Source organism: Hydra viridissima, unplaced genomic scaffold (genome assembly GCF_058129835.1).
Source record: "Hydra viridissima isolate aposymbiotic clone 2 unplaced genomic scaffold, HvirCarnegie_v1 scaffold_10, whole genome shotgun sequence".
Taxonomy (NCBI): domain Eukaryota; kingdom Metazoa; phylum Cnidaria; class Hydrozoa; order Anthoathecata; family Hydridae; genus Hydra; species Hydra viridissima.
The window spans coordinates 839,570-857,502 of NW_028324309.1; the positions used below are offsets into that span (position 1 = coordinate 839,570).

General features: G+C 30.8%; 1 protein-coding gene across 3 annotated transcripts; it reads left to right on the forward strand.

Annotated features, from left to right (window-relative positions):
* Positions 1-1,348: 1,348 nt before the first annotated feature.
* LOC145192982 (Golgi apparatus protein 1-like) lies at positions 1,349-16,751 on the forward strand. 3 transcript variants are annotated; one of them, XM_090065434.1, is made up of 25 exons: positions 1,349-1,527; positions 2,355-2,503; positions 3,361-3,396; positions 3,486-3,575; positions 3,803-4,030; positions 4,196-4,441; positions 4,784-4,834; positions 5,069-5,195; positions 5,323-5,543; positions 5,637-5,752; positions 5,839-5,940; positions 6,083-6,239; positions 12,158-12,295; positions 12,473-12,559; positions 12,858-12,920; positions 13,262-13,372; positions 13,581-13,669; positions 13,771-13,870; positions 14,050-14,142; positions 14,633-15,043; positions 15,140-15,241; positions 15,364-15,456; positions 15,542-15,662; positions 15,778-15,884; positions 15,985-16,751. In XM_090065434.1, the coding sequence occupies exons 1-25, from the start codon at positions 1,407-1,409 to the stop codon at positions 16,153-16,155; spliced, it is 3,330 nt and encodes a 1,109-aa protein (XP_089921560.1). In that variant the 5' UTR covers positions 1,349-1,406; the 3' UTR covers positions 16,156-16,751. The 3 variants fall into 3 exon arrangements, 2 of the variants coding, with proteins under 2 accessions (XP_089921560.1, XP_089921559.1); XM_090065433.1 differs by lacking the exon at positions 12,158-12,295 and adding an exon at positions 11,979-12,116 and having other exon boundaries at positions 1,350-1,527; XR_016444546.1 differs by lacking the exons at positions 12,158-12,295; positions 15,542-15,662; positions 15,778-15,884; positions 15,985-16,751 and adding an exon at positions 11,979-12,116 and having other exon boundaries at positions 14,633-15,042; positions 15,138-15,241; positions 15,364-15,417.
* The last annotated feature ends 1,182 nt before the right edge of the window (positions 16,752-17,933 follow it).

The window sequence follows — 17,933 nt, forward strand, 5'->3', positions numbered from 1 at the left end:
TTTACGTCCAATTTTACGTTGGCGCAAGAATGAAAGTCTCAAACAACTAAAATGTACTATAATCTTTTTTTAATCTATTTTCCTTTGAAATTTTATATATATATTTGTAACTTAATTTAGGCTTTCAACAAAGCAATTTACTTATCAAATAATTTTGAAGAACATTCACTAAAGCAAGTTTAGCAAGATCAGAGTTATGTAAGAGACTAGTAGTATTAGGGATACCTTAAAAAATAAGGGTACCCCAGGGTTGAAATACTATCAATTTTCTGTTGTTCTATGTTCTTAAAGGAGTTTTCACACCATTATTTTTAGATTCTTTTTACGATTGCTTCAAACACCCTCTGCCTGCCCACAGTGAATAACAGACCAACATTACACAAACTTACTCTCTTTAACAAAGCTTATTAAGATTATCAACCAAACAAAAAGAAGAATTTAGACTTCTATGTTGGTAATAACATAGAAGTCTAAATTCTTTCATAGACAAGCGCATCTAACTGCTCACACTTATTTGTGATATTCATATTCTACTTGTTTGTGACTATTTGGCATGAATCGTGGCAACATGAGTGTCAGAATCGGTACCAAAATACCCCCATTTTTGTGGCTATAAATTCAGAGTTTACTGATTGCTTGCTTGACCACTACTTATTTTTAAATATTTTGTGTTAACAAACCGTGAATAAAAGTATAAATTTAGTTTGACATGGTCGGAGTAAATGGGAACGGAGAAATATTCCTAAAATGAGAGGAAAAATATAAGAAACTCTCAAATATTAGCTAAGAGACGAAGACTATGCATACTGGAAAAATTGGAAATGGAAACAAGAGATTGTGCACTGTTCTGTTGAAAATATAAAAAGGATGACCCTATTTCAAAATTGGATATGATAAGAACGCTGAAAATGATAATCCTCAATGTAAGTTCTATTGATTCTGACATTTGATAACTAAAACTTTTTGTAGAATGATAACTCAGTTCTTCAAATACTTTAACTTATCTTATATGCATGTTTACATATTTATGTCTATGAGATATAATTACTAAAGAAAATTCAAATTTAACACTCCAATTAAAAAACTTCTGTCCAAAAAGTTGAATCAAAAGTCGAAACTATAAAATGATTTGATTTAGTAATAAAAAAAAAAAAAAGAAATCAGGGCATCTTAAATCTATTTCTTTACTGCTTTTGTTGTATCTATTTTATATAGATTATATATTACAGAACATACTTGTAGCCTTTTTTTAACTCATGATAAAAAGGTAACGAAATATTGTTTGGATGGTATTTTTCCGGTGCCTTGTAACTCGGAAAAGGAAAGTTCCGGTTTTTATATTGGCCAATTTCTTTTTACGTGTCATCCGTCTTTTAAGTCTCGAACTAATCGTGGAAAAGAAGAAGATGGCAGAACGAAATTATTTTTGTCATACAAAATGGAATATTGTGAAAGTTTTCTTCCTTCTCATTCTTTTCAATGTCTTTTTAAATGCGAACGCAATGCCTCCAGCAAATAAAATGGATGGTAGGTTAAATCATATTTTAACTTAACGTTCGTAATGTAATCATTTGTTGCTTACCCATCAAATCACACATTGTAATACAATTCTACTATCACAGCTTTAACTAGAAGCATAAAAATTAATTTAACTTTTAAATAATATTTATAGCAAACGTAGAAGAATCTTGTAGGTTAATGTAAAGCTGCCAAAGGAAATTTAAATAACGTAAACCAAACTATAGTTTATCCATAATATTTACAGTTACAGTTCCGGTTGAGTTTTGCAATATTCTAACTTCATTTTTTATGGGCTTGTATATATCAATAATAAGAACCATGAAGATGTTATAAAAAATATTGTGAAGTATTAAGAACAAATATTTGATCTGTTCTTGTATTGCTATTTCCATTGATTTCTATTCTCTTATGCTGTTAAGTCTAATTTTTGGTTTTTTACAAAAGGATCCTTGATTTTTTGTAGCTAGTGTTTAAAGAAAAAGGCTAACCATTATTAATAAATTGTTAAAAAAAAAAAAAAAAAATCAATAAGTATTGGTGTTACTTTTTTGCCAGCTGAGAAACCATTAAAGTAATTTTTTGTTATATATATTTTCTATATGGGGTGTAAACTTATTTGGAACAGTTCTATTTTTTTTTTTTTTTTTTTTGTAATTAACTGAAGAACTGTTATGTCATATAAAAAGGAACAAAATGCCCAATTAAAGTTATCATTTTCTTTGTATATTTTTGGAAAAGTTATTCTTCCTACTTATGACTTTCTCTCTCTCAAATCATGAAATGTGTGTTTGAGTTTTGTAAACAAAAATTCCATTTTGATTCTGTTTTTACAGATAATCAAAAAATTCAATTTGAACCTTCAGAAGATAAGTACCTGTTAGCCAAAGATGAAACTTGTATGCAAGATGTAAAAAATCTATGTAAGACAGTAAAAAAAGAGAATAACTTTGCGGTTTTTGTTTGCTTGCAAGATGCTGCTCATGTGAGATAATTTGCTATTATTTAATTCTTGATTTTTTTTTAATTTTTGTTTATGAAAAACTCACTTTGTTACTAATAATAAAAAATGAAATTTATGGATAATAATTATAATGGTAATAATGACAACAATAATAATAACAATAATAATAGTAATAGTAATATCGATAATAATGATAGTAATAACAATAATAATGATAATAATAATAATAATAATAATAATAATAATAATAATAATAATAATAATAATAATAATAATAATAATAATAATAATAATTAATAATAATAATAATAATAATAATAATAATAATAATAATAATAATAATAATAATAATAATGATAATAATAGTAATAATAATAGTAATAGTAATAATAGTAATAATAATAATAATAATAATAATAATAATAATAATAATAATAATAATAATCATAATCATAATCATAATCATAATAATAATAATAATAATAATAATAATAATAATAATAATAATAATAATAATAATAATAATAATAATGATAATAATAGTAATAATAATAATAATAATAATAATAATAATAATAATAATAATAATAATAATAATAATAATAATAATAATAATAATAATAATAATAATAATGATAATAATAATAATAATAGTAATAATAATAATAATAATAATAATAATAATAATAATAATAATAATAATAATAATAATAATAATAATGATAATAATAATGATAATGATAATAATAATAATGTTGTTATTAGTTGTTTATTTTATATTAGCTGTTGTATATTGTATATAAGCTGTTATTAATAGCAATCAACACTTTAGGACTGGATTTTAGTACTTGTAAACTTTTATATTTTTTTGATTTCAGAAAGATGAAGATGATCTTTCTGATGAATGCCATATAGTGAGTATCAAGTTTATAATTTAATAGTTTTTTCTTTCCTAACTTGTTAGGTGTAAAAGAAAAAGATTTTGTAAATTTTTATTTTAAAGACATTATGGCACTACAAATATAACTTAACACGTGATCCTCGTTTTGATCAAGCTGCATACAAAACATGCGAATCAACTATAAATACCAAAGTATGTGGATTCATTCTATATTTACCATTACCTATTCTTTTCAATTTTTTATGTTTTGGTTTTTTATTCTACTAATTTTAATTGGGTTACAGTATGAAAATTATTATTTTAATAATAGTAATAATAATAGTAATAAAAATAATGATAATAATAATAATAATAATAATAATAATAATAATAATAGTAATAATAATAGTAATAATAATAAATATGGATTTTTGTTTTAGCTAGTAAAAAAATGTCCCATGAGTGCAATTACTGCTCCTGGATTTTTAATGAGTTGTCTTTTGGAACATCGGCAGTTGGTTGATGACCAAAAGTGTAAAACATTTTTAACTCGTATGGCAGCAATTGTTTTTGAAGATTATCGTCTCATTAAAGGTTTTTATGACAATTGTGCAGATGATGTGAAAAAAACCAATTGTGGATCTATTAGTAAACCAACAGATGGATATGTGAGATATTTTTTTAATGCAGATTACATCACCTTTATTGTTTCCACTTATAGTTGAAATTTCCACTTCTTTTTTTATACACATAATAAAAGAGATCTAGTTTTGAAATTATGTCACGAAGCAAACAGCAAAGAGTTTTAGCTTCTATCACTATTTATGTTATAGGAGCAGCATGAACAAGGTGAAGTTGTAAGTTGTCTTGAAGCAAACATTAATGATTTGTCAGCCAAATGTCAATCAGAAATCTTGCGTATTGCTGAACTTCAAGCTGATGATTACCATCTTGATAGACCACTATACTATGCTTGTCAAGAAGCCCGAGAGCGTTTTTGTCACGATATCAAGTCTGGTGAAGGGCGTGTTTACAAATGTTTGACTGAACATATTACTAATGATCTAATGCCACAGCAAGTAAGTTTAATTGGATATTTCATTTTTTGCTACATAGGCAAATAACTGGTTTTTTTTAAACTAGTTTTCTATGTTTTACAAGCAACAACAGTTTTTGGATATTTATTGAAATATTTTATATTTGAAATTAAATGAAAATCTTTGTTATTTTTCTTTAAAACTTTGCAAAATGCTTTTTTAAGCATTTGAAATATGAATGTGAAACAAAAAAATGAAATAAAAAGCATTTTAAGTTCACAGCCTAGTTTTTTTTTTCTCTAGTACTTTTACTGGTTTGTTTAAAAGTTTCTATTTGATATTGTGAAATTTTGTGTCCAGTTAAAAATTTGTTTATATTTCTAGTGCGCTTTAAAATTAGCTGCCCGTGAAAAATTGATCCAAAAAGATGTTAAGGTAAAATATTTTAATATTGTTGTACTCAAGAATATAATACAATTTTAACTTGCTTAAGAATGCTAAAATTTAATGTGGTTGAAAAAAAAAAAAATTAATTGTGCTTGAAAATCACTTATCAAATCGTTTTTGGGTACAAATTAAAAATTTAGGAAATTTTTGTTTTACTGAATAATTTTTCAATTTCAACATAACTGCAAAACAAAATATTTTATTTATTTTTTTTTTTTTTAGATTGATCATACACTGTGGTCAGCATGTAAGGCTGACTTTAACAAGTATAAATGTGAACAACTAGGATTCACTGAACATGGTGCTGGATCTAACCTTTTATTGTGTTTACAGCAAAAGATTTCTGAAGGTAATAGTTTTAAGAGGTTCATAAAAAATTTGATAAAAAAAAAAAAAAGTCGAAAATCAGAAAAAAGAAAGTTTTGCATATTAAATTACAATTTTCATTTTAAATCTTTTAATCTTTTTATTTTAAGGTCAGAATGTTGATCCTGCTTGCCAATCTGAAATGAATTCCTTTTCAATTCAAATTTTTGAAAATTACCAATTGAACCCTGTTATTGTTGCAAAGTGTGAAGCTGAAATCAATACTCATTGTTCAAAATACATTGGTAGTCGTGACAATGGATACATGATGGACTGTTTAATGGCTCTAGCACCAGAGAATAATTCCTTGAGCGAGGAGTGCTTTTCATCGGTTTGTTATTATTCAAATGTTTTAATTAGTTTTTTTATAAAACTGTTTTGAGCCCAGATTTTTTTATAGAAATATATTAAAATTTCTTGAAAGATTGCTGAGGTGTTAAGAGAAACTGGAGCCGGAAGCAACTATAAAGTGGATAAAGCATTATACTTGGCTTGTGAGTCTGCAATTTCATCCCTTTGCTCTGGTAAAGATGACACAGCGTAAGTCTATCATTGATTGTTGCATTTTTTTAGCTTGTAAATATCTTGGTTATTGTCTCTTTTTTTATTACTGATTTTATTTGCAGTATACTTACTTGTCTAATGGACAATGCACATTCATCAAAAATGCCAGAAGAATGTTCTGCTCAAGTCTTTCATTTGCAGTACTTCATGTCACGAGATTTCAGGTTTTTTAATTTCAGATTTCACTTTATATCTAAAGTTTGAAAGGTATTTTTTTCTTTATTTCTGTTAAACGTAATTGTTTCAGTAGATGTTCATAGAATCTCTTCATAGATTTAGATAGATTTAAGCAATCTTCAATTATAGACTGGACACAGAACTCTATAAAGATTGCAAACATGATGCTGAGGAAATTTGTCATGCAGCAGAATTCAATGACAAATCAGAGAGCAAAGTACCTGGCAATTTTGTCATTGCTTGCTTGTATCGCAATTCCATTGATTCAAGTCTTGTTGAAAAAAAGGTATAAAATTTTTTATTGGCTTGATTGTTAAATATTTTGTTGTTAGTTAGATATTTGTTGTTAGTTAGATATTTGTTGTTAGTTAGATATTTGTTGTGTTATGTTTCTTAACAGATCCAAAGAAAAGTTCGATTTCAGTAAAGCTTTTATTTTTGATTCAGTAATACCAATACAATACAATAATATCACAAACTTAATATTTATAGTAAAATAGAAAGTTCCTAGAAAGATACAGAACATTCTGGAACGTTATTATATATCTAGAGGGTTCTATGGAAGATTCTCGAATGTTCTGTTGTATCTAGAAAGTTCTAGAATGGACCGTAACATCTCCTCGCCAGCTTGGTTTTACGGAGAGCAAGCATTTTGATTATTCTTTGATAGGCATCTACTAGATCGTCTTGTTTTGACTTGTTTTTTATCTTGACCAGTCGGCTCACACGACAACAAATCGGGCTGTACTATTATTGACTCCTCCACCTCCCCGGAGTTGTAGCGATGCCTGAGTTGTTCAATATGACGATGCCAGACTAGACCATCAGGCTCTGTCTTCACTATGACAGATCGAGGACCGCATACTTTAGTGACAATAGCCGTAATCCATTTTGAGTTGTAATCATTACTTGAGCTAAAGTATCTGGCATAAACCAAGTCTCCCACTGAATATTTTACAACTTTGGAAGAGTCCATAGATTGCTTTGATTGTTGTAAATGAACAGGGGATGGCAAAAGCAGATCGATTTGCGCCCGAATTTGTCTGCCATTGAGTAATTCGCTAGGGGACGATCCATTTGCTAAAGGAGTTCGGCGGTAGACCATGAGAAATTCCTGAAGAGCATTCTTAGGAGGTAGGTTTGATTTCTTCATGGCTTTTTTGAAAGTTTGAACTAGTCGTTCGGCAGCACCATTTGTGGCGGGGTGATATGGAGCACCTTTGAGCAGGACAATACCTCGACTATTACACCATTCTAGAAATTCCTGAGAAGTGAATGAGGAATAGTTATCGGTAACTAGAGCATGTGGATAACCGAAGTGTGCAAAATCTTCTTCCAGTAAATCAATGGTAGATTTGGCACTAATAGAAGACGTAGGATGAATACATGGATATTTAGATAGAGCATCAATCATGATAAGCCAATTAGTACCCATGAAATTGATTGCATGATCAAGATGTAGACGACTCCAAGGGCGTTCTGGTAGCATCCATGGATGGACTGCCGGTTTCGATGGAAGGTTCTGATTTTCCGCACAGGTAGTACACTGGTGTGCTAGATTAGTGATAGCTGAATCAATGCCTGGCCAATATACGGCAGATCGTGCGAGTTGTTTCATTCGTTGAATGCCGAAATGACCTAGGTGCAGTATCTTCAAGACTTGATCTTGAAGAGTTTTGGGGACGACAACACGTGGACCATAGAACAAGCATTTGCCTGAAACTGAGAGAGCTTCGGAAAGTTTTTGGAATTCCCGTATCTCGTCATTATTGTCGGATTCGACCCAACCATCTCGAACATTGCGAAGAACTGCAGCGATGACAGGATCTTTGCTCGACTCGCGGACCAGGATATTCGGATCATGCATATTGATTTGAAGACTAACGGTTTTCATCGCACAAATCATTAAATTTTCTTCACTACTTTCCTCCCCATCGAAAATGCGATCATGGTCAACCGGTAATCGACTGAGCGCGTCAGCGTCACCGTGTTCAGCTGTCTTACGAAACTCGATTTCGTAATTGTATTGGCTAAGAATTAAAGCCCATCGAGCCAGTCTATTTGCTGCCATAGCTGGAGTAGCCTTTGTTGGACCAAACAGAGCCAGTAGTGGTTTATGATCAGTAACGATGGTAAAACGACGACCAAAAAGAAATTGATGAAACTTTTTCAAACCAAAAATTATTGCCAATGCTTCTTTGTGAATTTGACTGTAGCGACGTTGACAATCAGTCAAAATCTTCGATACATTTGCAATTGGACGTTCAGAGCCATCTGCCAATCGATGAAACAATATGGCACCAATACCAACTTCTGAAGCGTCTGTTGCCATTCCTAACGGTTTCGAAGGATCGAAGTGAGTAAGAACTGAACCAGATGATAACAACTGTTTCACAGCTTCAAAAGCTGACTGTTGTTCGGATGTCCACTGCCATGGCACATCTTTCTTAATTAGACGATAGAGCGGGTCTAATGTCATAGACAAATTTGGAGGAAGAAATTTGCCGTAAAACTGTACTTGACCAAGAAAAGATCGCAGCGTATTAACGTCCTTAGGAACTGGCATAGCCAAAACAGCATCAACTTTGTTACCTTTAGCAATACCTTCCGAAGATAACATATGACCAAGATATTCGATCGAAGAACTAGCGAAAATACATTTTTCTAGACGACAGCGTAGTCCGTTTTTGCTTAGTCGTTGTAGAAGACCACGCAAGTTGGAAATGTGATCGGCTGCGTTGTTGCCACTGACGAGAATATCATCGAGATAGACAGCTACACCAGGTAGATCACTTGTTAATTTATCCATTGTCTCTTGAAAGTACCCCGGTGCTGAAGTGATTCCAAATGGAAGACGTAGCTGAAGAAGTACACCAGTATGTGTACTGAGAGCCAGTCGTCTCTGAGAAATTGGACCCAAACGAATTTGATTATAAGCGTCAGCCAGGTCAATTTTTGTGTATCCATAACCGCCACCCAGTTTACGCAACAGGTCTTCTGGCAACGGCATTGGGTAGCGATGAGGTTCTAGCTGAGTATTAATGGAGACTGAATAGTCGCCACAAATTCGAATCTTTCGTTTTGTTTGTCCCGGAAGCGCGGTCTTTTGAATAGGAACCACAGGTGTACCTTCGTCGTTGAATTGAGTACGTTTCCAAACACCATGCTCGATACCAGCTTCGTAAGCGTCAACCAGATCTTCTTGAATAGCGAAAGGTACAGGTCTTGGACGGCAGAAGATAGGCTTGTAGTCAGGCTTGAATTTTATTTCAAGTTCAAAGTCTTTCAAACAACCCAATTCTGGTTTAAACAGGTCTGGAAACTCAGAACATAGAATTCTGCACCTTTGTTGGAGATCTGTGTCAGGTTTGAGATGCTCAAAGACCTTAGCAACAGTACTCTTGGATGATTTCTTAATCTTTTCATCAACTGAAAGATCAAGTAGTCGAATACCCGATCGGCCAATAAGATTTAGTCCAGGAACAGAAGTTACGTGGAACCAGATCTTGCAACAGGTTGTTGGAGCTTTAACTGATAATTCAACTTTCCCTAGTATCGGAAGTTGATGCTTGCTTGCTGACTCGAATTGTAAATCCGACGAATGAAGATGTGGTTTACCCAAACTTTGCCATAAAGTATGGGTGATGAAATTGGCGGGAGCTCCAGTATCGAGTTCGAATCTTATCGAATGCCCATTGATTTGGAGATTTTGTGTAATTTCATCATCAACATTGATTTGGTTGACTTGGTGAAGTGCTTTAGTCTGTCCATAAATGAATATAGGCTTGACCGTCTTTCGGGATTCAGCTTTTTTCTTGAAACAAACTGCTTCAATGTGACCATTTTTACCACAAAAATTACATTCGGCGTCCTTGAAACGGCAATTTTTGCGTTCATGGGTCGATTTGCCACAACTTCTACAAGCCGTTGACTCAGTCTGAGATTTGTTTTGTCGAGGAGCTGAGGATTTGGATTCCGATTTATGTTGCCCCAACTTATTGATTGGGAGAGACATCGGAGACTTTGAGGGACCAACGGCAGTTTCCTTGGCTACCTTGGCGGCCTCCTCGGTTTCGGTTGCTATTTCTACCGCCTTGGCGAAAGTTAGATCTTCATTTTTGTACTTGAAAAGAGCTTTGAGCACTGCTTCATTTTTAATAGAGCAGATAAAATGTGTTCGAAGAGCTTCATCCAGTGGATTTGTGATGTTAGCAAAGTCGCATGTTGCAGCCAATTGTCGAATTCGAGCAACCAGTTGTGGAATAGATTCACCTTGATTTCGACCAATGCTTGACCAAAATTTGAATCTTTCACGAACAAGGAATTTGGTTGGATTGTATTGTTCTTTCATGAATTGAGCAATTTGATCATACGAAAGATGGTTGACTGTTAAAGGAGTCTCTTGTTGGCTAGCAAGATTGCACAACTGTTTGTAGATGACTGGAGTTTGACAACTGAGAAAATAAGCAGCTTTGTTATTTCTTGTTAAACCCCGAGCTTTAGCGAATTTTTCGAACCTTTCCTGATAGTCGACCCATAATTCAGCTGTTGAATCAAAAGCAGCAAAATCTTGAGTGACCTTTGATTCATTGGCTTCAAGCAGTTTGACAATGGCATCTTGTTGCTCCTTGATTTGTCGCTGTTGTTCGGCTAGTTGTCGTTGACTAGCTTCTTGCAGCTTCTGCATTTCTGCCAATATCGCTACCAGAGTAGCACCGTGTTTTTCTTCCATGAGTAGTTTTTAGAAAATAGAGAGATCTTCGTCGCCAAAAATCTGTTATGTTTCTTAACAGATCCAAAGAAAAGTTCGATTTCAGTAAAGCTTTTATTTTTGATTCAGTAATACCAATACAATACAATAATATCACAAACTTAATATTTATAGTAAAATAGAAAGTTCCTAGAAAGATACAGAACATTCTGGAACGTTATTATATATCTAGAGGGTTCTATGGAAGATTCTCGAATGTTCTGTTGTATCTAGAAAGTTCTAGAATGGACCGTAACATGTTGTTAGTTAGATATTTGTTGTTAGTTAGTTAGATATTTGTTGTTAGTTAGTTAGATATTTGTTGTTAGTTAGTTAGATATTTGTTGTTAGTTAGTTAGATATTTGTTGTTAGTTAGATATTTTCCAAATGTGCAGGTTTTTTTTAAACACACAGTTTTTATTTTTATAATACAGTTTTTTTTATATCTTTTTAAGATAAATTCCTAAAATTTTGTCTTAATTTGCTGAAATTTGTAAAAAGTTGATAAAGTTCACCAAAAAAATGCCTTTGAAAAAAAAAAAAAAAAAAAAAACAAGTCATAATTTTTGGTTGAGAGTGGTCAGTATCCCATTTCATTTTAACAAAATGTTCCAATCATTAAACATCTCATCAATAAAAAGAAGCTATTGCATATATTTTTTTTCAGGCTTTAAGAAAAGGTTTACAATTTTTGTTTGAGCATAAGAAAAAAGGGACTGGGAGGCAGGATAATGCATTGTTGGCAATGCTGGGCACTTTATAGGTTATAGAAATATCCTCTGTAGAAGGGTCAATGCTTGATATTCACTATAATCATTAAAATTGGAGTTAGTTTGTATTTTAATTTAGTAAATTTCATTTTTCAGGAATATAAAATGAACTTCTTATTTTTAATTTAAAGAGTTTTAAAGTATTAAAGTAAACCTAACATACAAAAATTTCACTCACTAAAACCAAATCACAAACAGCCAGAATAAGACTTATATTTCATTAATATTAACAAAGCCATACTTTGATTTTCTATAGTCAATCTTAAACTCAATTAAAATCAATTTTTAAATTGTATTAAGAGTAATTTTAAATTTTTACGCTGAAAACTTTTTATCAAGAAAATTTTTTAAAATGTTTTTTAAATAAAGTTTGACAAACTTACTAACACCACTGCATATTATGAACAGCACCTATTTTGAAAGTATGAAACAAACTTTGCAATTTGTGAATTATTTATTCAAGTGAAAATACAAAGACGCTAAAAGTACATAAAATTTTCATAGGTTTCCTCGGTTTGTGCTAATCATATTCGTCGAGTCATGCATCAGCGCGCAACTAATATTCGATTAATGCCTGAACTAGAAACTCCGTGCCTCACTGACCTAGCAAAACATTGTATTGATAAAGTCAAAGAAGGGGAGGTAGGTTTAATTTTTTTTAACTTTTTTTTTTAATACTTTAGGTTAATGCAAAATGTGCTGACCACATCAGACGAGTAATGCATATTCGTGGAGCTAAAGTTAAATTATTGCCAGAGATTGAAATTCCATGCCTGGTTGATCTTGGAAAATATTGCATAGATAAAGTTGATAAAAAACAGGTAGAAAAAAGACTTTTATCAAGAAACATAGGGCCACGGTTCCTTTAGTTTTTGTGCAAACAGATTATGCAAGTATCTAACTATGAAATAGTTATTATGAGAGCTGTTATGTAGTATTATATTTGTTAAAATTTTAATTATGAAACATTTCAAAAAATATATATTTTTTAATTTTAGGAGATTGAATGCTTACAAAATAATTATGAACATCTAACAGATAAATGTCATGATGCTGTAAAAGAGTTTACTAAATTAGAATCAAAGGTATACTTTTCCAAACAAAAAAAAATAAAAAAATTTTTATCATATAGGTCAATTTGAATTGTTCAGTTCATGTTAATATGAAGTGCATAAATGTAATAATAGCATATCAACAAAAACTGCAAATTAAAAATTATATTAAAACTATATTAAAACTTTTTTTTTTTCTTCTTTTACAAAACTCTGTCCCTGTAAGTAATATTTCCTTTTTTCTGCTAAAATCTTAAAAAACTTAATAGCAATATCTTTTTCCAAGTAAGTTTTTAAATTCAATTTGTAGCTATTCTATTTTTTATAAAAGGATTTTGATCTGGATAGACATCTTGTTGACAAATGTGGACCAATGGTTAACCAGTTTTGTAAGGTAATCTTTTTATTTAATTGTTGTTGTTTTTGTTGTTGTTGTTGTTGTTGTTGTTGCTGTTGTTGCTGTTGTTGTTGTTGTTGTTGTTGTTGTTGATGATGATGATGATGATGATGATGATGATGATGATGATGATGATGATGATGATGATGATGATGATGATGATGATGATGATGATGATGATGATGATGATGATGATGATGATGATGATGATGATGATGATGATGATGATGATGATGATGATGATGATGATGATGATGATGATGATGATGATGATGATGATGATGATGATGATGATGATGATGATGATGATGATGATTTATGTATTGTTACTTTAATAGCATGAGCTTGAAGAGAACCAGGGAGAGAAAGTTCTTGAGTGTTTAATTTTAAACAAAAATGATATCAATATGGATCACATGTGCACCTATGCATTAGAGCATTGGCAGTTGGTAAAATATGTTTATACTTAAATACTGCTGTGTTATAAATTTAATAAAAAAAAAATCTATCAAAAAACGTTTTTGTTTAGCTGGATAGTTTTTTTTAATTTTTCTTTAATTTTTTTTCTTTTAATGACAGATTATTTTTTGTGTTTCTTGTTGTTGCAGTTGGATTTATTGTTTTGTAGGTTGTTTTTTTCTCTCTTGTATTTTGTAGTTGGAGATGAAAGACTTTGAATTCAGTCCTGCTCTAAAAGATTATTGTCTGGATGATGTTTTAAACCTTTGTCGTAAATCAAAAACAAAGTGAGTTCTTCATCAAATAAAAATTTCTTTGTCCATTAAATTTTGGAAAGTCTGCCATTATACCTATTCCTTTTTCTTTTTTTATCTCTGTTTTTTTTTAGATATGAAGCAGTGACTTGTCTTTCGGAACATATAGTGAAAGAGCACACATCTGTATCTGAGAAATGTAGAAAACAGATCAAAAATGAACTTATTGTACAGGTGACTTTTTTTGTGTTTTATTGTAAAATCTAAATTATTTTCTTATTTTGTATGAGAAATACATTAAGGAAAAATTCTTTTTTAGAAATTTTATGTTTAGATATAAATGTTAAAAATTCAAAAACTTAATGATAAATTAGTATTAAAAATCTTGTCTGATCACTTTTTTTTGTCTCTAGAGTGAAAATATCAAACTGAATCCCGAGCTGTTTCAAGCTTGCCAAAATGACATTAGAACTTTCTGCAACAATGTACCTTATGCTGGTGCTCAGGTATGATATGCTGTCGTTGTTATTAAAGTAACTTTTCATAAAATCATTTTACAGTGGAATGTAGGTGGCCAAAATTAGAAATAATTTTTTTTTTTTGGGTTTCTAATATAGTAGATTCAAAAGCCAACAACAACAACACATTCAACAATGATATATAATGAATATAAATTTTCCCTTTAAAATTACTTAAAATTTATTGCATGGTTTGATAAAATTTTAATATAATAATGGATTTCTTTTTGATATGAGACACAATGATGTTTCAAGAGGACAATGTTTAAAGGCTTAATCACTTTTTGCTTTCTTACTTTTACACATCAAAGCCAAATTTTTCTGAAGCTACAGGTTGAAATTAAGTTAAATTACGTATTTTTCGAAAATAGTTTTGTGCAGATATGAAGAAAATAATTTTAGCCACCTTTTTGGATTTAAACCAACCTCACTGTATTTGTTTAAAATGCAAAACTTTTGACTAAACAAAAATCTTTAGGTTGAAGAATGTCTTCGCCGAAATCACCAAAAACTTCAAGACAAAAGATGTAAAGAGCTGCTTTATAAGCAAGAAGAAATGGAATCACAAGATAGTGAGCTCGATTATAGGATGATGCATGTCTGTAAACCAATGATAAAAAAGTACTGTATAACCTACACCCAGCACAATGAAATTTTGCAGTGCTTGCGTCAATTTACTCACGATAGAGAGATGAAGCCTGCATGTCGTGAAATAGTACAAGAACGTCAAGTTGAGCAGGCAGAATCGTTTTTCCTTGATGCTGATTTGACAAAAAATTGTATGCAGGAAGCAAAAAAATATTGCCCCAAGGAACTTTCTGAAGCACAGAAGGGTTTTGATAACGGTGCAGTGTTTGGTTGTTTAGTAAATGCATTGCTGTCAAAAAAGGTAGTTTAAAAGTTAATTTACTTAAATAGAAAGGTTCAATAAAAGGGTTACAATAACAAAAAATGCTTAATAAGGTTTTGCATTATTGCGTCTTAGTCATTCCATCCTATGTGTGAAAGTTTTGTTCGTCGTCGTGAAGTCGAAGCTGCCGGAGATAGGAATTTGAATCCACAGTTTGTGGCAAGTTGTGGAACCGAGGTATTTTTATTACTTCTCCAGCGAAATAATAAATTTTTATATATTTGTATATACTTTACTGTAATAGTTTCAGTGTTAAATTTTATTTTATTAAATTTTATATGTTGCTCGTTCCTTCTCAGATTATGAAGCTATGTTCTAAATCTGAATATAATGAGGTAATCGAATGCATGAAAGAGAATGTTGCAAAAATACAGTCGAAGGCTTGCAAAGAGGTGAAGATTAATTGTTAGTAGTTGTTTTGAGTTATATTTTGAATTTTTAAGTCGTGTTTTTTTAGTAAAAATCTTTTCTTTTCAGGAGGTGAAGAAGTTAATAGTAGAAGGTATCGAGGATGTCCACGTAGACCGTCAGTTAAACGATGTATGCGCTAGAGATATTCGAAACTTCTGTCATGATATGCCGGAAGAAAACGGTCAAGGTAACATGACAATCTCTGTATTGAATGTTAGATTTTCCAAGTCTCTCGTTTTACTTCTAAAATAACAAAAAATGGTTTTTTGTTAACAGCATTTTTTAAACTAAATTTTGTTTAGTTATATTGTGTTTGATCGACGTATACAAAGCGAAGAACCTTCGTTTGCATCAAAATTGCAAAAATCTTCTCGCAACCCGATTGTCTCTCTATAAAGAAGCTCAAGTTGTAAGTTTTTTTATAGAAGGTTTCAAATTTTATAAAAAGTTTTAAATGACACAATCTTTGTGTAAATAGTGAAAAAATTTATATATTTCTGTCCTTTCAGGAAATGGCAACCTTTGATAGTATTTCTACGGTACTTGACGCCATTGCTGCTTCACCGAATAAAAACTACGTATACATGTTTGTTTTGATGATTCTAAGTGTACTATTTTTTGGTGGATTAGTTTTTGGTCGTTTTACAAAAAAAATACGAACAGAAATAAAAAACAGGTAGAAAAGTCCCGAAAACAGAAATTGAAATTACGTTCAACGTAGTGTGAATTAAGAATTTATTTATTTTTCATGCTGTTAGAACCTCATGTTTCTAAATGTCTCGTGGGGGGTGATTAAAATATTAAGAGGTATCTTTAAATCTTACTTTTCAAAAGTTCGTCAAGATACTAAAGTGTAAATTCTAAAATGTTTTCTTTTTATCGCGAAGACTTTTAACGGACTTTACAGCCTTAAAAACTAAAATACGTTTTTATAGCCTTAAAAACTAAAATACGTTTCAGAACCAACGTTTCTGTGGCGAGATGCTAAATTTTACTCGTTTGAATTTTTTTTAGCTGGATTTTTTTGTTGTTTTTTTTTTGTTTGTTTAACCTTTGTAGACGTTTGAAATGGATTTAATGCTATAAGATTTTTATTTTTAGAATTCTTTCGGAATTTTTATTTTTGAAAAAGAAAAAGATTATTGAAATTGGGGTGTTGTTCTTGGGGTGTTCTATTTTTTTTATCAAAAAAATATTTTTTTTAAAAGAAAAGTGTTGTATGACTTTGTAATATTTGAGAATGGCTTGTGAATAAACGAGCTCTTATTGTGTTTAAGCAAGATCTTTTTGTCTCGATAAAGTAAACTGCAAAAGTGGACCATTAATCATCTTTTAGCTTCGGGTCTTCATCTTTGTTGCCCTACAAAAATTACTTAAACCTAAAAAAAGTGTAATGATTTTTTAAAAATTTCTCTTTCAAGTTACATTTTGTTGTTGTTACTTTTTGTTGCATGGAACCTCTACAAAATCTCCTAATGCTTCTCAAACGGACACACAATAATAACGCAGCTTCTCAAATGGACACACAATAATAACGCAGCTTTTGAAATAGACACACAATAATAACGCAGCTTCTCAAAATGGATACACAATAATAACGCAGCTTCTCAAAATGGATGCATAATAATAACGCAGCTGAAGGCGGTGAAAACCAAACGAGGACTCCAATACAAGGGAAGTTGATCTCCGTCATTTTATCCTTTAGTGATTATTAGCACGTTAAGATCCAATTAAAGAAAACACCAAAAACATCACTGTATTTTCCACCTTAATCGCCAAAAGTCGAAAGTATGATAATGAACGAGATTCATTTTTATTATATACAATTGTTTTAATTGTTTCCAGAATGAGAAAAAAAGTATGACTTCACTTGTAAGAGATTTATGGGATATCAGTTAGCAATCAAAATGGGCATCTCACATAGCATATATATCTATCACAATACTTCCGAGGCATTTCCATTAAAACTTTTAGGTTATTTAAGTTATAAAATTTAAGCTAAGGCACTCATCTTTCGGACTCACTCTCTAGATTATTTTCCAGGCCATTCGTAGCTCGTAAGTGATGAGAAAGGGGAACATTTCCACCTGAACATTCCTTAACTGAAATTACACTATCAAGGTCAATGGAAAGTGGTTTCTTATTTGAAATTAAACCCTCATTTAATCTTTGTGCATGCTGTTTTTGAAAAAAAAAAGAGTTTATTTTATACTAAGATTAAAAATTTAACAAATCAAACCAAAGTCATTTTGGCCATCAAGCAATGTACTTGTAATTTTATGCGCGACGAAGAAAACTATTAACAGTTTTCTTTACTGTACAAAGGTAAAAAAGGAGAAAGAGGAGCTTAAGTAATGTTGAAAATTTTTATTTAGTGTAAATGATAGTTCATGCAAAAATATTGAGTTAAAAGATTTTATATATCGTCAGTAACATTTATTTGAATAAACGCTGAGTT

Coding starts and splice junctions, on each gene's coding strand:
- LOC145192982 (XM_090065434.1), top strand. CDS start 1,407: ATGGCAGAACGAAATTATTTTTGTCATACAAAATGGAATATTGTGAAA. Junction 1,528..2,354: donor TCCAGCAAATAAAATGGATG/GTAGGTTAAATC, acceptor CTGTTTTTACAG/ATAATCAAAAAATTCAATTT. Junction 13,871..14,049: donor AAAATGAACTTATTGTACAG/GTGACTTTTTTT, acceptor TTTTGTCTCTAG/AGTGAAAATATCAAACTGAA.